General features: G+C 39.2%; 1 protein-coding gene across 3 annotated transcripts in view; it reads right to left on the bottom strand.

Moving 5' to 3' along the window:
* Positions 1-26,740, bottom strand: part of UBE3D (ubiquitin protein ligase E3D) — a 193,652-nt gene that overhangs the window by 165,578 nt on the left and 1,334 nt on the right. For 2 of the 3 annotated variants that reach the window (XM_037733944.1, XM_017515769.2), the window contains exons 2-4: positions 16,229-16,425; positions 12,540-12,630; positions 842-1,073 (exon numbers count right to left, since the gene is read on the bottom strand). In XM_037733944.1, coding sequence (XP_037589872.1) covers positions 842-1,073; positions 12,540-12,630; positions 16,229-16,425 — 520 coding nt within the window. Of the gene's footprint in view, positions 1-841; positions 1,074-12,539; positions 12,631-16,228; positions 16,426-18,711; positions 18,747-26,740 lie in introns of those variants that run through there. The other variant, XM_037733943.1, reaches the window with a different exon arrangement.

The following is a 26,740-nucleotide window of genomic DNA, read 5'->3' as shown; positions in this document are numbered from 1 at the left end:
CTAAGAGCTGCCCAGCTACTACATATTTCCTGCAGTTGCTCAGTTCTTATTACAAAAATTAAATGAGTTCTAAATGAAATTTAAAATATAATATTTTTGTTCCCACCAATAATCAGATGTTAAAATGATTCTCTGGCAATGATTTTCTTTACTTTTTAAATAATATCTATATTGACTGCCCATCAGGGGAATGATTTCTCATAGGGTCACGCCAATGCCACTGATTTTCTTTTAAAATAAAGTAAAACACTTGTTCTCTGCAGTGAAAGAAAACTGCCTTCTTCCCAAAGCAACTTATACAATAAGAGCCACCAGAGAGCTGTCAAGCACCAACTTAGACCCTGCAACACGAGCTTTATCTCCATTCCTGGGCTCCTCCATTCCTCTTTTTACTTGATGACATCTGCATTTATGACTTCAGCAGAAGTTTAGTCTATGGGCAGAAATAGTAAAATACCTCAGCCTAATCGGATAGTACATATCCCGGAGCAAGAGAACACTTTTAACTTAAATCGGACTATTTAGGATAAAATGCACACAAATTATGGAATATTGTCCTAAGAACAAGAAAGTGGGACATTTTAGTTTGTAAAGTGGTAGTACACCCAATTCTACACCTGCAGAGGTCTTCCTCTCCTTATTCTTCTAGGCCCCTGTGGCTGTTTTAGTTTAAAGCCCTATGTTCTTCCTGTTTTGATAAAGCAGAGATAGAGATGACAGTTGAACATAATGAATTTTGGCCTTTACAGCAGTCTGTGTAACAAGCCCTGAGGAAAAGATTGAAGAAACCAGTATCTAAGACAACCTCTAAATTAGCATTTATTTTGAAATGATATTTTACCAATTTACAATGGTTGTCAGAAGAAACACAGCACAGCTCCATGGGGGATAGTTCAGGTCTTGGCTGCCACAAACTGGTTCTTAAATTCACCAAGAAGAAAGAGTCTCCAATAAAACAGTCCTCCTCTTGCGGATGAAGGGGTTTATTAGCAAAGGGGTCGGGATGACAACACCATTCTCCAATTAGAGCTCCCCAATTCTCACTTGGCAGTGGAAGCACCCTGAGCAGCTTCCTAGTGGAAAGAGGAAAAATCGTTTTACACAGAACAAAATGGAACTAACATTCTCTTAATTAAATGAACATTAAAGATGAAAGAAATTCATTAACCACACGGCTTGCAATGCTAATTTTTCCCCAATTATAAAAGTAATATATACTCACTAGAGGTAATTTTGAAAATGCAAGGAGGTATACACAAAGCAAAAATCGTCCTTTTCTCTCACTACCCAAAGATAAGTACTACTTTTTATGTGACATTGTGTTTCTCTGCCATCCATTCAAAAGATATATTTGGAATGGTGACTAAACATACTATATCTTGCTTTTGTTGTTTTATTTAGATGAATCCAAATTAGTCCACAACATTCTATTCCATAAGTACATCAAAACTTTTGAGATCATTCCCTCACCTGTTAGATATTTAGGTTTTGAGGTTGTCATTATCAATAACTCTGTGATGAATGCTCCTGTTAGAACATTTATGAACACATCTATTTCCTTAGAAAGAATCTCATATAAGTGAGAGATGATAAGCACAAATGATATGCATATTTTAAAACCCAACACCTATTAGTTGAATTTCTTTCCAGAAAGGCTGTGCCAATCTCTAATTCCTCCACTCACCCTTTTCATAATTGGATATTATCATTTTTCCATTTCTGCACCAGTAATAGGTGAAATTATTTTCAGTGCTGCTTTAATTGGCAACTCTTAAATTACTGGTGAGATTCACCTAGCTTTTCTACTTAGAGACCACTGTGCTTCTTCTGTGAATTGTGTTAGTGACTATTTTCCAGGATATTATTATGTTTTTATTAATTTGTAAAAATGTGCTCTATATTGAGTATAAGCCCTATCTCTATTAGTCTGTTACAAATTTTTTTGGTGTTCCTGTCTTTTATTTTGGTTTACGTGTCTTAACTGTCAAATCACCTAAGAACGTTCTCCTATAAATTCTTCTATTACTTTATTTTAACAAACTTTTTATTTTGGAATAATTTTAGATTTACAGAAAAGTTACAAAGGTAGTATATTAGTTCCCATATGCACTTCACCCAGCTGTCCCTAATGTTACTATTTTATGAGACCATGGTACCTTTGTCAAAACTACACATTTTGAATTTCACCTGTTTTTCCACTAATATCCCTTTCTTCTGTTCCAAGATCTAATTCATGAGAACACTTTGCTTTTAGTAATCAAGTCTCCCTAGTCTCATCCAGTCTGTGATAGTTTCTCAGTATTTCCTTATTTTTCAGAAACTTGAAACTTTTAAAAAGCTCAGATGTTTTACAGAATATTCTTCAATCTCAGTTTGTCTAATATTGTCTCAAGATTAGACTGGTGGTATGGGTTTGGGGAAAGAATCTCACAGAAGTGACATACCCCTTCTCATCACATCAGAGAATATATCATATCAACACAACTTAGTGATGATAATCTCGATAACCTGGTTAACGTAACATCTGCTAAGTTTCTCCTTCTAACAAAATACAAATACTAGTAAATGAATGTACATTCAGATGTTATAAGTTAAAATATTTAAGATGTGAATGAAACTTTTTTTTTTTTTTAACAATTCCCCCATGTTAACCATTTTCCTTTGATTTCCCCTATCAACTGAGTCATATAAAAGGGCAATTACAGTTTGGAAGAGGGTACACAATTTATAACTGCAGAGGACAAAGCTAGGAACAAGAAAGGTTGATTTCAGTTTACCATAAGGTAGAAGTTTTCCTTTGAAATTAGTATACACTGCATCATTGGTATCATCAAGGTGCTGAACCTGGTAAGCACACTAAGAAGTGATTCTTTCAACATACGTTTCCTACAAGTCTACTATGATGCAGGCATTCCCCTGGCACAAAATACGAATACGTACAGTTGTCTCTCTTAAGATACTCATGTTCTAGTAAGAAACATAGACCTATAAACAAATAGCAAAACCGTGTTATAAATGCTCATAACAGAGTAACGGTTCTAAATTCTTGGGGTGGTGGGTGCAGGGGAAGTAGTACAGATCCCATTGAACAAGAAATGTGTTAGCCCCTTTCCTCAAACATACATTCCTATAAGCACACAAAATCTGCATATTACTTTAGGGGATTCATGGATCCCCAAGACCAATCCATGAATTCAGGGCAATATACACAAAGTGCTAGGGGATTAGATTGTACATAGACTTCAGAGAAAAGGTAATATCTGAGCTGACCTTTGAAGGATAGTTTTCCAGGCAATGAAAGGAATCAAGGGCATCATGGAAGAAACAACATGAAGGTAGATGCCATATCTGTGTACCTTGACACTGTACTGTCTTACATTGCTCTTATCGTACAGCATGAGCTCTTAAATATTTGTTGAAGAAATGAACTACCATATTTTGAGAACTGTAATGTGTGAAGCCCCTGGTTTGGTCTGTTGCACATTGGAATGAAGGGGTTAACAAACCTTTTCCCTTGCTGCTTGAGAATCTGACCTTTGGTTTAACCACCTAGCTCTGTTACCCTGGAAACCAGGTAAGATCTTAGGCATTGACTATATTGCTAGGCAACACTGCTTACAGTAAAAATGATTCTTGGTTGGTAAACTGCATCTGAACCAGGAAAAAATATAAATGAGCTGTAACTGTCTAATAGGAATGCTATGCTTTGGCCTTCCCTGAATGCAGTCTCTTCTTGGGAACCCTACAAACTATGTCAAGAATTGCTATAAGAGAGATCAGCTGCTTAAAGCAGGAGGCTTCTTCTAAACCAGAGCAGCTGATCTGGAGCTTATGCTTTGTACCTGGAACTATGTCGTGTGGGGAGACAACAGTCCCCAGAAAGTGATGTGAGCTGTCACTTGTGTAAACATGCAGAGGCCCTGCTGAGAGGAATTCTTGAAGCTGCCCTGCTGGCAAGGAACGTGGCCTCTGGTAGCCTTGTAAGTCCTCATGTTTAGTTAACTTAAGAAGACCCTTGGTGGGCACTACACACACCTTATTTTATTTAATGCTTGCAACAACTTTGTGAGACAAGAAATATCATTTCCCTGTTCAGAGGAGGAAAGTGAGGTTCAGAAATGTCAAATAATCTACGTCAGTTCACAGAATCAGAGGTGATCAGTAATGGCAGGTTCTTAGCTCAGGTCTTCCTGACTCCAAAACCAAACTTCCTTCCTTAGAATATATTTCCTCTCCTGGTAATGCAGAACAGCAAAAGAGGAGACTTGGGCAGGTAGGATGGTGGCAAACTGTAAGGCGTGTCCAGGCTATGCTAAGGGATAGGGATTTGGAACCTCAGGTGGGTGGGAAGCATTACAGAATTTTAAGTAAAGAAGCAGCAGGTCAGATTTGAATTTTACCAAGAAGCAGCAGAAGAAGGGGGCAAATAAATTGCCTGTTTAGAGTGGGAGGGAGTTAGGCCTAAATAGGCTCCTGGACTTTCTCCATCATTAAGATCTTTTGTCTCCTGACATACTTCATGTAGTGCCAATAAATGAACCCTCAATACATTGCAAAATATAACAATGTCAAAATCCCCTACATGATCAGGGAAATAAAATTGCATCAATATTTACAGAGATCTGGGAGACAACTCACATTAACACAAAATGATATTTTAAACTTAATGTGACCACATATCATGGGAATAAAAGCTATAATATATCCTATAACAATCTATGTAAGATGCCAGGAGCAAGAAAGTGCCAAATCTGCAAGTTACTGCAAAAATAAAAGAGTTTTTAAAGCAGATTTTTTTCTTTAATGTTTTGAATAAAACATAAAACCTTTAAGGACAAAAGATTTTAATCACTGCTTTATTGAAAGCATATTTATCCAAAACCGTGAAAAATATACTTTGATATGATCTACTTCGCAAGAGAACTTTCAAAATAAAATAGATACCATTGTTTTCAAGGCTAGTTTTTAGGGAGAAACCTGGTGGAGCTCAAAGAAAGAATGAAATGATTTCCTAAATTTTCTCTCGGCTTAAGATTCTATGATGAGCAGCAATACAACTTCAAAATAAATTAAAATTTGCTAGTTTTTTAAAATGCACCATGAGCACAAACTTTTAGAAAATAATTTAAATTTACATAAGATAATGTATGCCCCCGAACTTTAGAGGTAAAGAAAAATGAAGAATGTGAAAATAAAGAAATGTATGTAAGAAAATAAAATTATGCCCCTTAACTTTAAAATCAACCATTAATCAGTGATAATAACAATAGTAATAACAGCTTTTATAGATTGGATTATAACCAAGCAGACATTAAGAATATTAATAACATCAACTATCTAAAGCTCAAAAATATGGCTGCTGGAATTAGATAAATTCAGGTGACATTCTCTGACTGGCAAGCCATAAATCCTATAAAACTAGCTTAGCATTTTAATACTATTATGTCCATAGTATGATTAGAGCCACAAAAGTATAATTTTATTCTAAAAGTTCCTACAATGTTACCAATAGTGCAGCTGGTGCCTGTACTCTTTTTTTAACCTCTTTGTTCTCTTTCATATAGAAAAGTGACAGTATTCTTGGTAGTAGTTATTTTCAGATTACAATTGTAGCTCGTCTGCCAAGTCAATCAATCGTGTGGTTGGATATCCTGACATCTCATGTTTCCAAAAATCCCATCTTGCTTGTTTCCCTCTAGGGTCTCAATGCCCTCATGAGCTCTGGTTTCCCTCTAGGGTCTCCATGCCCTTATGAGCTCTGAGCTGACACCTAGCACTACCCTGCCAGTGCAGGGAGAAGAAGGCGGACCATCCAGAGATCTCAGGAGAGCCACTCTGTTTCAAATCATCTGAAAATCAAAACATTGAGTTTGAAAGTTTGTTTGGCCAACTGATTTCATTCATGTATGAGATGAATTTATTTCTAGAAGACATAAATTCCAAACACAAGGAAAATCTGATTGTTTCTGAGAGTTTTCGCAACAAAGTAAATGTTACTACTCTTGCTGGCTATTAGGGCCTGCTAATCTTAACAAAAGCGAAATCAAAAATTACATATATTCACACAAATTTTATAGAAAAACTATTATCTGTTAAAATGTAAATTGGAGAATTTTATTATAAAGAAATGAGACACTATTTGTTTTCAAATAACCACAACAAATAGCTAAGAACATGTGACCTTAAATTAAGAAAAAAAGCCACAGCCGGGTGTGGTGGCTCACGCCTGAAATCCTAGCACTTTGGGAAGCCAAGCCCGGTGCATCATGATGTCAGGAGATCAAGACCATCCTGGCCAACATGGTGAAACCCCATCTCTACTAAAAATACAAAAATTAGCTGGGTGTGGTGGTTGGGGCTTGTAGCACCAGCTACTCAGGAGGCTGAGGCAGGAAAATTGTTTGAAGCCAGGTGGCAGAGGTTGCAGTAAGCTGAGATCCCACCAATATACTCCAGCCTGGCAACAGAGGGAGGTTCCCTCTCAAAAAAAAAAAAAAAGAAAGAAAGAAAGAAAAGAAAAGAAAAAGAGAAAGAAAAAAAGGTGCCCTCATTAGCAGACGTAATGTGCCCTGGTGCTAGTAAGTTTTAAAAGCCATTAATGAGTTTTAATGTTTAAACTGCCCTCTACAACATCTTATTTCTATAATTTTGTTGACAAGAACCTTTTCTATTAAAAAATTAAAAAAAGGAATAAGCATTAGTCTCACACTATCAAATAATCATGAATCACAATGTACATGAAACCCCAAATACAAAATGAGGTTCACTGGTCAGGGAAATTTTGTGCTTCATAGCACATAACAGGTTTATCTAATCCAACATCCTCATTTATATATGAGGAAACTGGAGCCAAGGAAATTAATGTAACATGTTCCCAGATAATAAGACTAGCCAGTAAGCAGATCTTAACCCTGTTCCACTGCTCCTATGGATTTGCTCCCAAAACAGATAAATCCACATATTCCAAGGTACCTTCCTGGGAAATATGTTTACAATCAGTTGATTTTGATTATGGCACACACATGCTCTTTTGAATACCTTTGGTCTTGTTTCTACTTAACAAGAACAAAATTGTTCTTACCACTCACGTAAAACAGGAAACTGAGGGAGAAATAAGAACACTGGGTTTAACATTAATGGTCAACATGAAATCCATGTGCAGATACTTAAGAAAGCATCTTTTTCCATACAACATAGCCACAGGGCGTGCTACCTAAGAGTTAAAGGTAAGTAAAGCCTTAAGTCATTTACTAAGGATTTCTCTGCATTATTGAAGAGGCATGCATATGCCAGGCACACAGGTGTGATATGAAAAAGCTTGTGGGTAAGCCTTGCTTAAATGAGACAAAGGCTAAGTCAAGTCCACTGTTTATCTTCTCAGAGAGAAAAAGAGAAAGGGAATTTATTTCCTTGACACATAAGAGTATGTGAACCACAGTCCTGAAACCAAAGCTTTGAAACACTAAACTGGATAATTTTCTAGTTTGTTAATAGGAACAATTTGGAAAGGGGATAAAAGTCTATAAAACCAACTTAAAAGACCTTATTGAGCATTAACTATTACATATGTTACATCCTTTAACTCTCTTGAAAGTTTAGGAAACAGGCCTTATTAGAAGGCTGTATTAGAAGAACCTGAGGTAGTACAAACACGACTTCCCAGCTACTAAGTCACAAAGCTGGAGTTCAAACCCAGGTCCCATTCTCCTACTCCTGCCTCCAGCGCCTGCCGATGGTCAGGGGTAGGCAGAGTGATTGCTGACCTTCTAGTTCTCAGTTCCATGACTGTAAAAGGGACTGACACAGAAGATACAGTTCTTGAATAGAAAAAATGGGGGCAACAGATAAAAGATTTTTCATATTATTATCCTGTTCCAATGAAACACAAATAACAGCCAATAATGAATGAACTTTGCTGTAAGCAGCACCAGGAAATACTGTTACACGGATTTAACATGTTCTGACTATAACTTCTAGGTATCCCCATTGTTGTCTAGGAATGAATGTTTCATAAACTTCATTTAAGAATTCAACCAAAGCCTAAACTAGACTGAGGGAGGGAAAACACTCTTGGTTAAACTACAATGCAAACTGACATTCCCCTGAACCTTTTAGGATAAAGTGGGCCTGTCCTGAGTACACGCAGTAACTTCAACCCTTATGTAATCCAAGCAAAGATAAGGTCCCTCTTCTGCAAATTTAAAGTCACCTCATTTCTTAAGATAGTCTTCCTGAGGATCCTCCATTTGTAACCTCTCACTTATGCCAGTGTAACTCTGCACCATCTCATCTACCTGGGACACTGCCAGAAATCAGGAAGCAAGTGAGAAAGGTTGGGGGAAGGCCAAAACAAACATGTCAATATTCGTTCAATCCAACCAGCAAAAATTGATTGAGACCATACCATTCACCAGGGACAGTGCCTGATGCTGAGGATGGGGATGATGACGACGATGAGAATAGTAATCATAGCAGTAGCTAATTCTGAATGCTTGCCACATGCCAGGCACTGTCATAAACACTTAAACTCACTCCATTCTCCTAGCAACCAAATGAGGTAGGTTCTATTGTTAGCCACATTTTTGCAATAAGAGAATTGAGGCACAGAATGGTTAAGACTTGCCCAGAGTCACACAGCTAGTAAATGGCAGGTGTAAACCCAGTTGGTCTAGCTTCTAAGTCTGCACTGCTAGGCAGACTCAGAGGGAATACACTATACAGCACTCTCAAAAGAGTAGGGATAAAGGATACAGGGGGCAACAAGATTATCTCCACTCCGAGAGCCTACAGTTTAATTGTGAAGACAGGCAAATAAACCTTAGAAAAGCACCTAAACCAACCCAGGGTTGAGAGAAGGCTCCTAACAGTGGTTGTTCTGTCAGCTGAATTATGAAGTTCAGGTAGGAGCCAACAAGGGGGAGACAGGGTGTGGGGTGCATTCCAGGAAAGGAAGTCACTTTCATAAGGCCCCAGGATGAAAAGAATCATGAAGAGACTACTGGGCTCTAATCATACTAATTACCAGAGCTGTGTACAGAATGCTAACCAATAATGGGATGTTTTTGGGGGGAGGAGGAATAGGTTGGGGAAAGAGGTATGAAATGTGAGGGTGGAGAGGTAAATAGAGATAAACTCATAAAGGTCCTAACATAGCATGTTTCTGGAATTTATATTGGAGAAATGGGGGGCCCAGGAGGGGTTTGACCAGTAGAGCCTGATACATTTGAGAACAATGACTCAGTTGTGCTAAAATAGATCACATAAGAGGGTGAAACTAGAGGGAGGCTCAGTGGATGAGGAGCTGGCAACAAGTGCAATTAGGTGAGAAGACAGTGGCCTCAACTAAGGTAGAGGCACTAGGGTGGAGCAAAGTGGACTTACATAAGACATGCTATGCAAAAGAATCTGGCAACTATTTATGGGGGGAAACCCCTTAGAGCAAGCTTGTCTGACCCATGGCTGCTGGGCCACATGGGGCCCAACAGCTTTTAATGTGGCCCAACACAAATACGTAAACTTTCTTAAAACATGAGATTTTTCCCATTCTGGTTCACTCTAATGATTGTTTCTTTTGCTGTGCAGAAGCTCTGGAGTTTCATTAGATCTGATTTGTCTATTCTGGCTCTCATTGCCAATGCTTTTGTTGTTTTAGTCATGAAGTCCTTGCCTATGCCTACGTCCTGAATGGTTTTGCCTAGGTTTTCTTCTAGGGTTTTTATGGTGTTAGGTCTTATGTTAAGTCTTTAATCCATGTGGAGTTAATTTTAGTATAAGGTGTCAGGAAGGGGTCCAGTTTCTGCTTTTTGCACATGCCTAGCCAGTTTTCCCAACACCACTTATTAAACAGGGAATCCTTTCCCCATTGCTTGTTTTTGTCAGGTTTGTCAAAGATCAGATAGTTATAGATGTGTGGCGTTGCCTCTGAGGCCTCTGTTGCGTTCCAATGGTCTTTATCTCTGTTTTGGTACCAGTACCATGCTGTTTTGATTACTGTAGCCTTGCAGTATAGTTTCAAGTCAGATAGCGTGATACCTCCAGCTTTGTTCTTTTTGCTTATAATTGACTTGGCTATGTGGACTCTCTTTCAGTTCCACATGAAGTTTAAGGTGTTTTTTCCAGTTCTGCGAAGAGGGTCATAGGCAGCTTGATGGGGACAGTGTTGAATCTATAAATTACTTTGGGCAGTATGGCCATTTTCACAATATTGATTCTGACAAAGGGTTAATATCCAGAATCTACTAAGAACTAAAACAGATTTACAAGAAAAAAACAAACCCATCAAAAAGTGGGCAAAGGATATGAACAGACACTTCACAAAAGAAGACATATGAGGCCAACAAACATAGGAAAAAATGCTCATCATCACTGGTCATTAGAGAAATGCAAATCAAAACCACATTGAGATACCATCTCATGCCAGTTAGAATGGCGATCATTAAAAAATCTGGAGATGGCCGGGCGCGGTGGCTCAAGCCTGTAATCCCAGCACTTTGGGAGGCCGAGGCGGGTGGATCGCGAGGTCAAGAGATCAAGACCATCCTGGTCGGCATGGTGAAACCCCGTCTCTACTAAAAATACAAAAAACATTAGCTGGGCATGGTGGTGCGTGCCTGTAATCCCAGCTACTCAGGAGGTTGGGGCAGGAGAATTGCCTGAACCCAGGAGGCGGAGGTTGCGGTGAGCCGAGATCGCGCCATTGCACTCCAGCCTGGGTAGCAAGGGTGAAACTCTGTCTCAAAAAAAAAAAAAAAAAAAAAAAAAAATCTGGATAACAGATGCTGGAGAGGATTGGGGAAACAGGAAAACCTTTACACTGTTGGTGGGAGTGTAAATTAGTTCAACCATTGTGGCAGACAGTGTGGCAATTCCTCAAGGACCCAGAAATAGAAATTCCATTTCACCCAGTAATCCCATTACTGGGTATACACCCAAAGGATTTATAAATCGTTCTATTATAAAGACACATGTACACGTATGTTCACTGTGGCACTGTTTACAATAGTAAAGACTTGGAACCAACTCAAATGCCCATCAATGATAGGCTGGACAAGGAAAATGTGGCACATATACGCCATGGAATACTATGCAACCATAAAAAATGATGAGTTCGTGTCCTTCGTAGGGACATGGATGAATCTGGAAACCATCATTCTCAGCAAACTGACACAAGAATAGAAAATCAACACCGCATGTTCTTACTGATAGGTGAGTGAGAACAATGAGAGCACATGGACACAGGGAGGAGAGCATCACACACTGGGGTCTGTTGGGGGGGACTACGGGAGGGAGAGCAGCAGGTAGGGAGTTGGGGAGGGATAACATGGTGAGAAATGCCAGATACAGATGACAGGGATGTAGGCAGCAAACTACATTGCCATGCATATACCTATGCAACAATTCTGCATGTTCTGCACAGGCACTCCAGAACCTAAAGTGCAATAAAGTATGTTTTTATAAAAAATTATGAGTTTTGGCAAAAGGGGTCTTTTAAAACTCATCAGCTATTGTTAGTGTTAGTGTATTTTATGTGTTGCCCAAGACAATTCTTCATCTTCCAGTGTGGTCCAGGGAAGTCAAAAGCTTAGACTCCCCTGCCTCAGAGGGAGGAACCGAAGGCACTATCAGGCTTCTACCTTGAGGATGCAGGTAGAAGTATAGCACTACTCAGGTAAGGAGCACTGGAAGAGAAGCAGGTTTCAGATAAGGAGGATCTGTTCACTTATAAGTCTTAGGAACCTGACTCAGGAAACCCATCTAATAAAGAACTCTAAGTCCTTTCTTTAAATATTTTTAACAATAATTAGGATTTAATCTGTCTCTCTAGCCTGTGAGTGACTAGTGGCTGAAATTTCAGAGGGGAGGGTTTGTGCCCAAGAAACAAGAAGGTTGATACGAGGAAGACAGAAGACCAAAAAAGAAAAAAAAAAAATTAAAACAGCCTTGGGGACCACAAAAAAACCCCTGAAAACAACAACAAAAAACCCAGCCCTTCCCGTCTCAACAGGGTAATCACAGCACATGGCAAGAATAAGTTATAAAATTAACCTAATCATTGAGAAAAGGTTAATTTGTGCTCTGTACGCTCTGTTTCAATAAGCAGGAGTAATAGGAAATGGATTTTAGAAGGGCACTGATAAAAATAGTTCAAATAAAAAGTGTTGTGCAAAGCTTCTATTATGTGCAGAAAAATCACTGAATGTGGAAAACGTCACTCAGCATCGTGCCGGATGAAACATGTGACAGATGCCATGTTTCTTTTCAGGAAGGAGGTGCTTCAGTGATCAGCACAGGTTCTTCAGCCAAGATCAGCTCTCTTCTCTCAAAATCAGCATCCTAGTGCTCCCCTTTATGTTCCTAAGAGCTAATCACTCTGTGATTGCTAGCAAGTTTTGTGGCTGATTTTGTTCAAAGTGACATTAAGCTGGCTCTCACTTTAAGGCCATATACTACTCCATTGGCAATTACTTCAAAAATTCTGATGGGTAAAGAAATAACCATTGCCAGACACAGAATTAATAAGTGTTAAATATATCCCTTACCTGTCTTTTATTATGACTTCACCGCAGGATTGGCAATAAAATGTGCAACATTCTTGGGCTTGTAAGCATTGATTAAACACTGAAATCAGTTCTAAAGGAAGTCAATGAAATAGCAAATCTTAGAGGTTGAAACAAATATATTAACATACTTAAATAGTTCAACAGCCATGATAAATTACCATCCATAAACAGTTTATAATACACCTAGAAGTACACATTTAATTAATACTATCTGATGACTCAAGCAGAAGCAAATATTGTGAAGTGTTTTCAAAAACAACAGATTTTGCTAAGTGTTCCAGAGCTAGGTGCTGCCCTAGATTACGCATGCAACATTTGTTATTTCTCTCATTCTATAAATACTAACATCAAGAATGAGTGAAAAAGAACTATTACCTTCTTATCAAGCTAACTACACAGATCTCCAACATGCTCAGCTTTCCTCTGCTATGTCTTACAGTAGTGTTTCATCAGAGTGAACAAACAGAGCTCTTAAATTTGAGTTCATTTTTATTTTATTATTATTATTACTCAGATGGAGTTTCGCTCTGTTGCCTAGGCTGGAGTGCAGCGGCGCAATCTCAGCTCACTGCTACCTCTGCCTCCTGGGTTCAAGTAGTTCTCTGCCTTCGCCTCCCAAATAGTGGTGATTACAGGCGCCCACGACCACACCCGGCTAATTCTTTGTATTTTTAGTAGAGGCAATGTTTCAACATCTTGGCCAGGCAGGTCTTGAACTCCTGACTTGGTGATCCACCGGCCTTGGCCTCCAAAAGTGACGGGATTACAGGTGTGAGCCACCATGCCCAGTCAAATTTGAGTTTAATTTTATTTAAACAAGGTTTATGTCCATTCTAGCATATTACCAAATGAACAAACAATAGATCTCAAACTAGTGTTTATTGGATATCTCCATGGGAATGAAACAGCTCCAAAAAGAGTCCAGTCTTCCCAGAGCAAAATTCAATTTCTAATGAAAGCTATGGGAAAGCATTGAAAGCTGTGGGGAAAATGTATATTTCTCACACTATGGGAAAGAGCAACATAAGGCAGCAAGTTTTCTTCATTTCCAATATTTCTTTTATGAAATAAGGAACCTTTCATTTAAAAGAAACAACTAAAATATGTCTATAAAAGTCTAATTAAAGAAATGAGGTCATATCCATCAGGATCAAGCAATGTGGATTTCATTTGTGTTCTTCTATATGTATTTTAAGATTTCAAAAAACTGATGCTAAAAGGTTTACACCTTGGAAATTAAAAATCTTAACAGTTTTTAAGGGGTGGCCAGAAATCCCTATAGCACTAAGGTGAAATAAACAGTATTACTCTTTAACTTTGAGCAGATTAAAAGGACACCTAGGAATCCAAAAGTCATTCCAGACCCACAGATTTTCAGTAAAACACTACCCTCTGCTGGCCACCCAGTATGATGCACTGGGTCGGGTTTAAAATTCAGTTTTTGATATAGAGGAATCCTACGAGAGAGTTGCTGCTGAGGATCAATCTACCGCTTTGCTCAAATACATCCTACTGTAGCTAGTTCCGCACGGAGGGTCACAGTTTGAACTCAAAATAGCAGTATACCAGTATGATGTTTACTATACTTGTCCTTAAAGGGCGTTCTTAGCATTGAAAAGTCAACTTTTTAAAAACCCTGAAACATAAACTGAATGCTAAAACTTTCAAAAGTCACTTCCTACAAAACAGTTTGATTCGAGTTCACACCAGTACACATCTATTCATATTTATTCATTCAGCAAATATTTATGCAGCACCTATTATATGGAAGGCACTCAGGTAATTAAGTGCTGAGGCATCTGTTCTGCATACTCTTTCATGCACTATGGAACAGATCTTTGATAGTTTTCCTTTTCAGATACTTGAGGAACATATATTAAAAGTGTAAAGAAATAGGAGACCAACGAACACAAACAATGTGCAAATCAGCATATAGCAGTCAATTTATTTTGTCCTATAAACAATGTTTGCAGATTTAAATTTTTAAAAATAATTTCAGTTTTGATTATTTGCATATTCAGTTACAGAATACAGAATATGGATGGGCAAAAACCCAATACTATGCCCCCAGTGGTCTCTATTCCTCCATCTCAAAATCACAGTAACACTCCACTGTGGCTTTCATGTTTGCCTTTCCCAAATTTCCAGATCCAAAACAAAATTCCTGCTGTGGTTACTCATGTAAAAGAGGTAACTGTTTTGAAGGAGAAGGTGATGACAACACAACATCCAGATTTCCATGGTCTCTTCCCTGAAACAACACTTTCTCTGCCCATTATTAGGTGTTCTCAGGGAGTCTACTTCCCATCCTGGTGATCCTAACCTTCTTGTTATGTTTATTCGAACAGTCATTCCCAGTTATCCTATAACATTTAAGTGACATCTCTTTTCTCCAACCCTTGTTCCTAAAGCCAACCCTGCCCAACTCAAACTAGTTATTCACTAATTCAGGACTTGACCAAAAATTGCTCTCCAGCAAAAAAGAAATGAAACCCTTTCTGTCTTCTCTTTCCTCACAAAAGCCAAGAACAGAGACTCAAGAGAATGTTCAGCATCTCCCAAATGGCTCTTCCAAACACTCCTGCTGACCCCACCTCCAGGATCCACACAGTTCAGATGAAAGGTTTATTACAGATGAGGCAGCAGTGAAGTGTCAGTGTGCAGCTGAAAGAATTATAATCTTTCTCTGATAATAAACATCACATAAGTCTTTTATAGCCTGTTTCCCCTTTTGACATAATTTTAATCCCCCAAAACATATATTACATCTATTGTAATAGATGTAATGCATCAACAATTTTATTCAATAAATAACCTCTAGGTCTTAGGAAAAGCAAAATTTCTACTGCCTTACTGAATCAATAAACCAGTTAAAACATGTTGTAAATATAACAGGCACAGTAAAACTCAAAATTAAATTATGCATCAAACTCAACTGTAGGACCTTTTGTGTACTGTTTTCTTTATCTGGAACTGTCCCCACATGGATAGGATCATTTTCCTTATTCAGGACTCTGGTCAAACATCAACCCATCAGAGTGGCCTTTCTGATCATCCTTCAGTCAACACTAGTCACTCCCTATCCCACTATTCTGTTTTATATTATCATAACACTTTTCTGAACATTTAAATTGTTTGTTCATTATCTGCTCCCACCAATTAGAATGTAAGCTCCATGAGAGCAAACATCTCCCCTACCTTGTTCACTTCTGTATCCCCAGCATCTAGGTTGATGACTAGCACATAGCACAAACTAAAATATTTGTTGAATGAATAAATTTCCATGTAATGTTTTCAAATCAATCAGGTCTTACACAACTATCTGATTTAATCTTCCCATTCCTGTACTAGAAAATTTTACAATTAAAGAAACCAGGAGGTAAATGGGAAATCTCTATACCTTCTGCTCAATTTTGCTGTGGGAGGAAAACAAAGAAGGGAGGGAAGGAAGGAGGAAGCCTCAGAGAGGTTAGGTAACATGTTCAATTGCATACAGTCAATAACTGGCAAGGCTGACAAAGACCCTAGATCTTCTCAACCCCAGCTTTTACCATGCTGCTGATGAGTCCTTTTATCACCTGGGAAAAGTTCACCTTACCAAAGGCAAAATCACCTTTGGTTTATAACAGAAAAGTAAATATAGAAACAGAAGTGCTAATATTACTCACTTGTGCCTAATTCTACCTGTGCCTGCAGCCGCAGGTGCAGTCCATCTCCAGCAACAAACTGCAGCCCACGGCAAGAGGAAGGTACAAGCCTGACCTCTGCTGGAAGTTGGATTTCTGTGCAGCCTTCAGGGGTTTTCACCTGGAGTGAAGATGGCATTATGGAAATATCCAGGGGCATAGCTCCTTCTTTCGGGTCTCTGGTAATTAAAAACAAACCCAAACCAATTATTTCTCATAATGAAGTCCACATAATGAAAGAAACAAAAATGGCTAAGGATCTCTTTGTTCCTCTTCAGTATGTGCTCTAAAAGTAACTGCCCCAGAAAATCAGGAGAAAGCAGATCATAAAGGAAAGCAAACTACACTAGATTTAGATCTGGTCAGAAAGTGCCCTTCATCGTCACCATAATATGCAAGTCCTGGGACAGATTTTTGGTTCTTTATTCTGAGAACAGCACTAAAATCATGTTTTATCTTACAGTAAATCAGAGCAAAGTACTGTTATTTCATATACAAGATTTTAATAAGGAGACCAAGATTCAGTGAAACAAAGATACAAGAGAAAAAATTGTCAATTTTAAGAATAAAAAGAAGGAAGAAAACAATATAGTGACATATGAATATCAGGTGTGAAAGGACTTACTAATCCAATTCACAGAAAACATAAATTACTCATTATAGGCAAAAAAGAGTAAAACAGTCCCTGTCAAAAGCCCCCAGGTGTCAAAAGTATAGTAGCGATAAAGGCATGTATGGAAATTATCCTCCTCTGAAGCTGCAATCGGCTTAGCATTGCAACAGAGGTGCAAAGTACCATGGCTCCCTCGTAAGTGCAGACAGCATGCCATCCACACAGTGTCAACTAAGTGCAGACAGCAGGCCATCCACATAGTGTCAGCTAAGTGAACACAGCAGGCCATCCACATGGTGTCAACTAAGTGCAGACAATAGACCATTTGCTTGAGTGTCATCTAAATACAGAGGGCAGATCATGTATTCAAGTGTGAACCTTGGTTAGGCCTTAGATATCCACCTTAGAACATCTTGCATCTACTTTCTGGATAGCTCCTTTTCAAAGCATATGGATCTGCACTTAGCTGACAATTAAGAATATTAAGCACCTGAGTTTTTCTGCAGGGACGACAGCCTCAAACCCAAGTCAAAAGTCCAATTTCAAGAAACGGTGGGTCAGCAACTCTTTTTTCTGTGAAAGACCAGGTAGTAAATATTTTAGGATTTATGAGCCACATATGGTCTCATCAACGTAGTGATGTATGAATACACATTCTACTTTTTAGTTTTTAAAACACCCTTAAAAAATGTAAAATCAGCAGCTTGAGATGGCTCACGCCTCTAATCCTAGCACTTTGGGAGGCTGAGGTGGGAGGATGGTTTGAACCAAGAAATTCGAGACCAGTGGACTTCCGCCATGATGGCCAAATAGGAACAGCTCCGGAGCACAGTTCCCAGCAAGAGCGAGGCAGAAAGTGAATGATCTGTGCATTTCCAACTGAGATACCAGGTTCATCTCAATGGGACTGGGTGTACAGTGGGTGTAGCCCAAGGAGGGTAAAGTGAGGCAGGGTGGGGTGCTGCCTCACCTGGGAAGTACAACAGGCCGGAGGGCCCTCCCTCTTATACAACGGAGGCCATTGGGGATGTCCAGCCACTCCGGAGCTTCGGTTCTGATGCTGTGCTTCTCCTGCAGTCTTTGCAGCCCACAGACCAGGAGATCCCCCGCATGCTGACAGGTGCCACAGGTTTCCAGAGCAAATCTGGGCAGCCGATTAAAATCTGAGCAGCCAACTGGCACCACAAGCATCCCCCCACCACCGCCCCCCAGCCGTTTTGACTGGCACCTGGAGTGCCTGTGAGACAGTCACCCATACACCTGAGAGAAAGGGGGCTGAAGGCGGGGAGCCAGGTGATCTGGCTTGGGGGGGTCCCATCCCCACGGAGACCAGCAAACTGAATCCCACTGGCTTAGGATTTTCGCAGCCAGCACAACAGTTTGAGCATGACCCTGGACAGTCAAGCTCCTTGGGGGTAGGGCGTCTGCCATTACTGTGGCAGCTCTAACCTTACCTACATAAACAACGGGACAAAGAAGTTTACACAGCAGGTGAGGGGAGCCCGTGGCAGATCAACAATGCCTCTGCAGGCAGACTGTGACTAGACTCCCTCCTTGCTGGGAAGAGCATCTCTGGGAAAAGCAGCAGCCTGTCAGAGACTTATAAATAAAGCCACACCTTCCTGGGACAGAACACCTGGGAAAAGGAGTAGCTGTGAGTTCTGCTGCAGCAGACTTACATGTCCCTGCCCAGCGCTTTGAAGGGAGCAACTCAGCACCAATCAAGCACTTCAGCTCTGACAAGGGACAGACTGCCTCCTCAAGCAGCTCCCTAACCCCTGTAACAAAGAATCACCTAATACGGGAGAGCTATGGCTGACATCTGGTGGGTAACCATCTGGGATGAACCTACCAGAGGAAGGAACAGGCAGCAGTCCTTGCTGTTCTGCAACCCCTGCAGGTGATTCCCAGGCAAGCAGGGTCTGGAGTGGACCTCCAGCAGTCCTGCAGCAGATGGGCCTGACTGTTAGAAGGAAAACTAAAAAACAGAAAGAATTAGCCTCAACATCAACAAAAAGGATGCCCACTCAGAGACCCCATCCAAAAGTCACCAACCTCAAAGACAAAAGGTAGATAAATCCAAGAAGATGAGAAGAAACCAGCGCAAAAAGGATGAAAACACCAAAAATCAGAACGCTTCTCCTCCTCCAAGGGATCAAAACTCCTCACCAGCAAGGGAACAAAACTGGATGGAGAATGAGTTTGACAAAGTGACAAAAGCAGGCTTCAGAAGGTGGGTAATAACAAAATTCTTCACTGTTACTATTAGATCAACAAGACAGAAAATTAACAAGGATATCCAGGACTTGAAATCAGATCTGAACCAAGCAGATCTAATAGACATCTACAGAATTCTCCATCCCAAATCCACAGAAAATACATTCTTCTCAGCACCACATCACACTTACTCTAAAATTGACCACATAATTACAAGTAAATCACTCCTCAGCAAATGCAAAAGAACAGAAATTGTTAACAACCAGTCTCTCAGACCACAGTGCAATCAAATTAGAACTCAGGACTAAGAAACTCATGTGAAACTGCACAACTACATGGAAAGTGAACCTGCTCCTGGATGACTACTGGATAAATAATGAAATGAAGGCAGAAATAAAGATGTTTTTGAAACCAATGAGAACGAAGATACAATGTACCAGAATCTCTGGGACACATTTAAAGCAGTGTCTAGAGGGAAATTTATAGCACAAAACGCCCACATGAGAAGCAAGGAAAGTACTAAAATTGACACCCTATCAAAATTAAAAGAACTAGAGAAGCAAGATCAAACAAATTCAAAACCTAGCAGAAGACAAGAAGTAACTAAAATCAGAGCAGAACTGAAGGAGACAGAGACACAAAAACTCTTCAAAAAACTCAATCAATCAAGGAGCTGTTTTTTTGAAAAGATAACAAAATAGACCACTAGCCAGACAAAAAAGAAAAGAGAGAAGAATCAGATAGATGCAATAAAAAATGATAAAGGCGATATCACCACCGATTCCACATAAATATGAACTACCATCAGAGATTACTATAAACAACTCTATGCACATAAACCAGTAAATCTAGAAGAAATGGATAAATTCCTGAACACTTACAACCTCACAAGACTAAACCAGGAAGAAGTTGAATCCCTGAATAGACTAACAACAAGGTCTGAAGTTGAGGCAGCAATTAATAGCTTACCAACCAAAAAAAGTCCAGGTCCAGATGGGTTCACAGCTGAATTCTACCAGACACACAAAGAGGAGCTGGTACCATTCCTTCTGTAACTATTTCAAACAATACAAAAAGAGGGAATACTCCCTAACTCATTTTATGAGCCCAACATCATTCTGATACCAAAACCTGGCAAGAAAATTTCAGGCCAATATTCATAATGAACATAGATGCAAAAATCTTGAATAAAATACTGGCAAACTGAATCCAACAGCATATCATAAAGATTATACATCACGATCAAGTAGGCTTCATCCCAGGGATGAAAAGCTGGTTCAACATACGCAAATCTATAAATGTAATCCATCACATAAACAGAACCAAAGACAAAAACCACGTGATTATGTCAATAGATGCAGAGAAGGCCTTCAACAAAATTCAACAGCCCTTTATGCCAAAAAGTTTCAATAAACTAGGTATCAATGGAACATATCTCAAAATAATAAAAGCTATCTACAAAAAACCCACTGACAATATCTTACTGAATGGGTAAAAACTGGCAGCATTCTCTTTGAAAACTGGCACTAGACAAGGGTGCCTTCTCTCACCATTCCTATTCAACATAGTATTGGAAGTCCTAGCCAGAGGAATCAGGCAAGAAAAGGAAATAAAGGGTACTGAATTAGGAAATGAGGAAGTCAAATTGTCTCTATTTGCAGATGACATGATTGTATATTTAGAAAACCCCATTGTCTCAGCCCAAAATCTCCTTAAGATGATAAGCAACTTCAGAAAAGTCTCAGGATACAAAATCAGCGTGCAAAAATCACAAGCATTCCTATACACCAGTAACAGAGAAAGAGTCAAATCATGAGCGAACTCCCATTCACGATTGCAACAAAGAGAATAAAACACCTAGGAATACAACTAACAAAGGACATGAAGGACCTCTTTAATGACAACTACAAACCACTTCTCAAGGAAATAAGAGAGGACACAAACACATGGAAAAACATTCTATGCTCATGGTTAGGAAGAATCATTATTGTGAAAATGGCCATACTGCCCAAAGTAATTTATAGATTTAATGCTATCCCCATCAAGCTACAATTGACCTTCTTCACAGAACTGGAAAAACCACCTTAAACTTCATATAGAACCAAAAAAGAGCCCACATAGCCAAGACAATCCTAAGTAAAAAGAACAAAGCTGGAGGCATCATGCTACCTGACTTAAAACTATACTGTGAGTGTACAGTAATCAAAACAGCATGGTATTGCTACCAAACCAGAGATACAGACCAGTGGAACAGAACAGAGGCCTCAGTAGTAACACAACATACCTACAAGCATCTGATCTTTGACAAATCTGACAAAAACAAGCAATGGGGAAAGGATTCCCTGTTTAATAAATGGTGTTGGGAAAACTGGCTAACCATGTGCAGAAAGCAGAAACTGGACACATTCCTTACACCTTATACAAAAATTAACTCCAGACGGATTAAAGATTTAAACATAAGACCTAACACCATAAATACCCTATAAGAAAACACAGGCAGTAGCATGATCACGTCACTGCACGCCACCTGGGTGACGGATCAAGAACCTGTCTAAAAAAAAAAGGGAGGGATAAAGAATGAAGAAAAATCCAATTAATAGTTCACAGGCTGTACCAAAACAGGCTGCAGGTAGAATTTGGCCAATGGCCCATCGTTCTCTGACCACTGCTCTAAAGATAACACAATGTCTGCTTGCCACATCAATGGCTTTCAAAGTAGACTGTGCAGAACTGACAATTCCAAGTGTCGCAGGGCATACCACTGGGTTCCTAAGTCCCGACTACCACCCCATCTCTGGTTTACCACATTTCTTACCAGTCCCAAAACCTTTAGTCATTTTATAGGGCCAAGCAAGGGAGGCACCAATACAAGGGTGGTGACACAGTGGCCCAGCATGGATATGAGATACCAAGCAGGCTGTGGAGGGCTTCCACCAGGAGGACCACCTAGCAGGGGTGTCAGATCGCAAAACAGGTGAGGCGGAAATCTTAACAGTAGGTGAGGGCAGCATGTCTTCGCTCAGCTGCTATAACAAAATACCATAGATAGGTGGCTTAAACAACAGACATGGCAGAGAAAGAAGTTCGGTGTCTCTTCCTCTTCATATAAGGACACTAATATTGGGGGGGGCCCACCCTCAAGGCCTCATCTAAATCTAACTACATCCCAAAGCCCCATCTCTTAACATCATCACTTTGGGGGTTAGGATTTCAACATACAGTATATATTTTGAGGGGACACAAACATTCAGTCCACAACAGGGTCCTGGCAGGTGACGAGAGTGTCAACAATGAGCAGGGGGAGGTGGCAAAGGATGCCAGCAGACAATGACATAGAGGGAGACTGACCAAATAATAAATGCCAGGAGGACAATGAGGGCTATGATTCTCACTGTGGGAGAATGGAGTTACAAAAAGAGAAAGGGAGATAACTAGAATGGACCCTACGGTGGTGGGCCAGAATTGGAAATATCTGTGTGAAGTGATGGTTTTCAATGTTTATAAATACGGTAATACGGATAGATGTAAATGCATGTGTGTACATATGTATGATGTAGGTACAGCCATATATAAATATCATATATATGTCATACACAGTTCTGGGAGAAGTGACATCCAATAGTGATGAGTATACTTAGTGCCCAGATCTTGGTTTGTAAAGGTCACTTTCCGCTTTAAAAAAAATAGAACAAATAAAAACAAAGTTCCTCAGTAAAATGACTACATCCAGGGCTGTAACAGGGAAAGAATGAAATAAGCCTGGAATATGTTGTTGAAACATGAAGAAATCAAAGAATGACAGGGACGTATCAAAAAATAACCAGAAACCATCCAGAACGGACTTCCTTGGCCACATCTGGTATAATATGAGCAAAAAAGTAGCCCATTGAATAAAACAAAAATTAAAACCCACTGAGTAACCCACAGTAAGAATCATTTGTCCTTACTGATACACATAAATGAATAAAATGAAACTCTGATGAGGAACAGGGTATTTACATAATCTCAGAATACCTCTCCAATTATTGATTACAAAAAGAAAAAGCGTAAATTTAAGGTAGAGAAGCCTGGCAGACATCATCTTTCTTAAGTGCTCAAAGTTAACACAACCAATTTCATGGAACAAAGCAAAATCCTGTGCCACCGCACCGGATGGGAAGCGTCACTTCTGTTATATTCTGTTATATTCCTGCCAAAGATACAAAACCTGAATCTTGTCTTGAAGAAACAAGACAAATCCAAACGGAAGGATTTTCTACAAAATGATTGTGCTATCATCTTCCAAAGTGTCAGAATCATGAAAGTCAATGGAAAATGAGGAACTCTTCCAGACTGAAACAAAGAAAGCAGGACAGTGAAATGCAATGCATTAATCTGAACTGGATACTTCTGTTATCAGGGATATTATAACAGACGACTGGCAAAGCATGAATGATGTAAGATGGTAGCAACATATTTCCCAGTTCTGAGGGTTGGATGATGGTTATTTAGGAGAGTCCTACTTTGAGACTAAGTTTGATGACAAGGTCCATACAATATTTTTATAGTTGAGGCTTTCTTCACCATTGACTTGTATTTTGTCAGGTATCACACCCTGCTTACAACTATCCAATGACTTCATCTCTCACTCTACAAACTAAAGTCCTTCCGATGGTCCATAAGTCACAGTGGTATGGTAGGCCACTACTATACTCTAGTATGCTATAAGCTTTGGAGAACCTGTTGTTAAAATTCTAGCAGTTCTGCAAAGCAGGTCAACTCACCCAGTTGGTAGACTGAAGGTCATCCATGGCAAAAGTATTCACACCAAAGAAATCAACAAATGCTGCAAATCAAGACCTTTTGTTTGTCTTTTTGTTTTCATGGAGAGTAGAATATTAAACATGTACCAGCACACTGCCATAAGACATTTTACTATCTGTTGCCCCACCTCACCCGCATCTCTTTGAACTAGGAACCCTTTCAAACATACTTTCTCACAAATGGAAATTGTCTCACACAAGCATGTCACTTCTACATCTCACCCTTTTTAGTTTAATACTCAAATGTCTATATCTCATTTGAAATAAAAGATTGTAACTTTTTCCTCCCCATCCCTTTTGAAATTTTTTCTCTACTTCTATCAAATACATATTTCATTTATTTATTTATTTATTTATTTTTTGAGACGGAGTTTCGCTCTTGTTATCCAGGCTGGAGTGCAATGGCGCAATCTCGGCTCACCGCCACCTCCGCCTCCTGGGTTCAGGCAATTCTTCTGCCTCAGCCTCCTGAGTAGCTGGGATTACAGGCACGCACCACCATGCCCAGCTGATTTTTTGTATTTTTAGTAGAGACGGGGTTTCACCATGTTGACCAGGATGGTCTCCATCTCTTGACCTCGTGATCCACCCGCCTCGGCCTCCCAAAGTGCTGGGATTACAGGCGTGAGCCACCGCGCCCAGTCTTATTTTATTTATTTTGTATATTCTCTGCTGCCTCTTCCATACTGCCACCATTAGACTGTAAGCTCAGCAAAGGCAAGTATTCTTGTCTTTGCTGTTATTACTGTTCATGGTTGTATCCTCAGCACTTAGAATTTGAATTTTCCGTACTAGAGTAAGAACACAATAAACATCTGTGGATTGAATAAATGAATGGCCAAAGTTTATCCCAAAATGCTAAGATGGTTTAACATAAATAGATCTTTATATTCCATTCCATCTTGAATGGAAAATGAGGAAGCCAGACTCTTTTTAACAATCCACTATTGCAGGAACTAATCCATTCCTGAAAGAGAACTCACCTACCCATCTCCCATGGGAGGGCATTAATCTATTCAAGAAGGACCTGCCCCCAGGAACCAGGCACCTCCCACTAGTCTAGTCCCTATGTCTCAACACTGCCACATTGGGGATCAACATGACAAAACGTAGGGACAAAACACATCCAAACCATAGCAATTAGGAATGAGAACACCAATATTTACATTAACCATAAAATAGACTAAACATTTTAATTAAAACGCACAGATCATCAGAATGGATTTAAAATCACCAAACTATGTATTTTTTAAAATAGCATATAGTTTTATGCTATTTTTACAGAAATACAGTATTTTTACAGTTTTATGCTTTATACTGAAAGATGTAAGACAAGAGGGTAGAAAAGACATACTATGCAAACAGTATAGTCAATTGATTTCTCATGAAGATACTGAGTTATTTTAATGGGAGAAATTATGGCCTTTTCAACTGATGGTGACAGAATAACTGAATATCCTCACACACACACACACAAAAAAGAATTTTGATCCCTACTTCACTGCAAACACAAAATTGAATTCAACATGATCACAGATCAAACTGTAAAAGTTAAAACTATATAACTCCTAGAAAATAAACCGAGCAAAAAATCTTCACAACCTTGAGGTAGGCAAAGATTTAAGACACCAAAAACAGAAAAAAAAAAAGAAGCCTTAAAGAAAAAAAAAAGCAATAGAGTGTACTTTATTAAAATAACAACTTCTGTTCATCAAAGGACACTATTAAGAAAATGAGGCTGGGCATGGTGGCTCACACCTGTAATCCCAGCACTTTGGGAGTCCAAAGCGGGCAGATTGCTTGAGTCCAGGAGCTGGAGACCAGCCTGGGCAATATGGTGAAACCCTATCGCTACAAAAACATACAAAAATTAGCCGGGTGTGGTGGCATGCACCTGTATCCTAGCTACTCAGGAGGCTGAGGTGGGAAGATCGCTTGAGCCCAGGAGGTTGAGGCTGCTGTGAGCCATGATCAAAGCACTGGACTGCAGCCTGGGCAGTAGACTGAGACCCTGTCTCAAAAAGAAAAAAAAAAAGAAAATGAAAAAGTAAGTCACAGATATGAATAGTAATATATTCACAAGGCATTTATATGAAAAAGCTCCTGTTTTGAGACTGTATAAAGAACTCTCAATTAAACAATAAGATAAACAATCTGACAAACAGCAAAAAATTAGAAGACACTTTTAGAAAGAACATATATGAATTAAAAAAAAAAAATGAAAAGGCACTTAACATTATTAGTCATCAGTGAAGTGAAAATTAAAACTACAAGATACTACTTTACACCCATTAGAATGGTTCAAACTAATAGGACTAACAATACTAAACCCAGGTGAGAATGTAAGCAGTTGAAACTCTCATTTTTTTCCTGGTTGAGTGTGTAAACTGGTGCAATTACTTCGGAGAACTGTTTGGTAATTTCTCACAAAGTAACACGCATATCTGTCCTATGACCCAGAAATTTCAGGTAAGTACCCTTAGGTACTTAGCTAAAAGGAAATGAAAATGTATGACTAAAAAAAGATTTATACAATAATGTTATGACAGCTGTAGTCATAATAAGCAAACTCTGGAATCAAGAAAAACATCCAGCAGTAGAACAAATAAATGAATTGTGGTATATTCATACAATGGAAAACTCAGCAAGAAAAAGAAATGAACTACTGATATATGCAGCCACATAGATGGAGCATGAATCTTTAAAATATTATGGAAGAAATGCAGCCAGAAACAATACACACACACACACACACACACACACACACACACACACACACACACAGTGTATGAATCCATTTATAAGCAGTTCAAGAAATGTCAAAACTAAGTCCAGCAAAGTTAGGTTTCCTAACTTGCTTAA

This window comes from Cebus imitator, unplaced genomic scaffold (assembly GCF_001604975.1).
Source record: "Cebus imitator isolate Cc_AM_T3 unplaced genomic scaffold, Cebus_imitator-1.0 Scaffold558, whole genome shotgun sequence".
NCBI classification, from domain to species: Eukaryota; Metazoa; Chordata; class Mammalia; order Primates; family Cebidae; genus Cebus; species Cebus imitator.
This window is presented reverse-complemented; position numbering and strand designations above follow the sequence as displayed.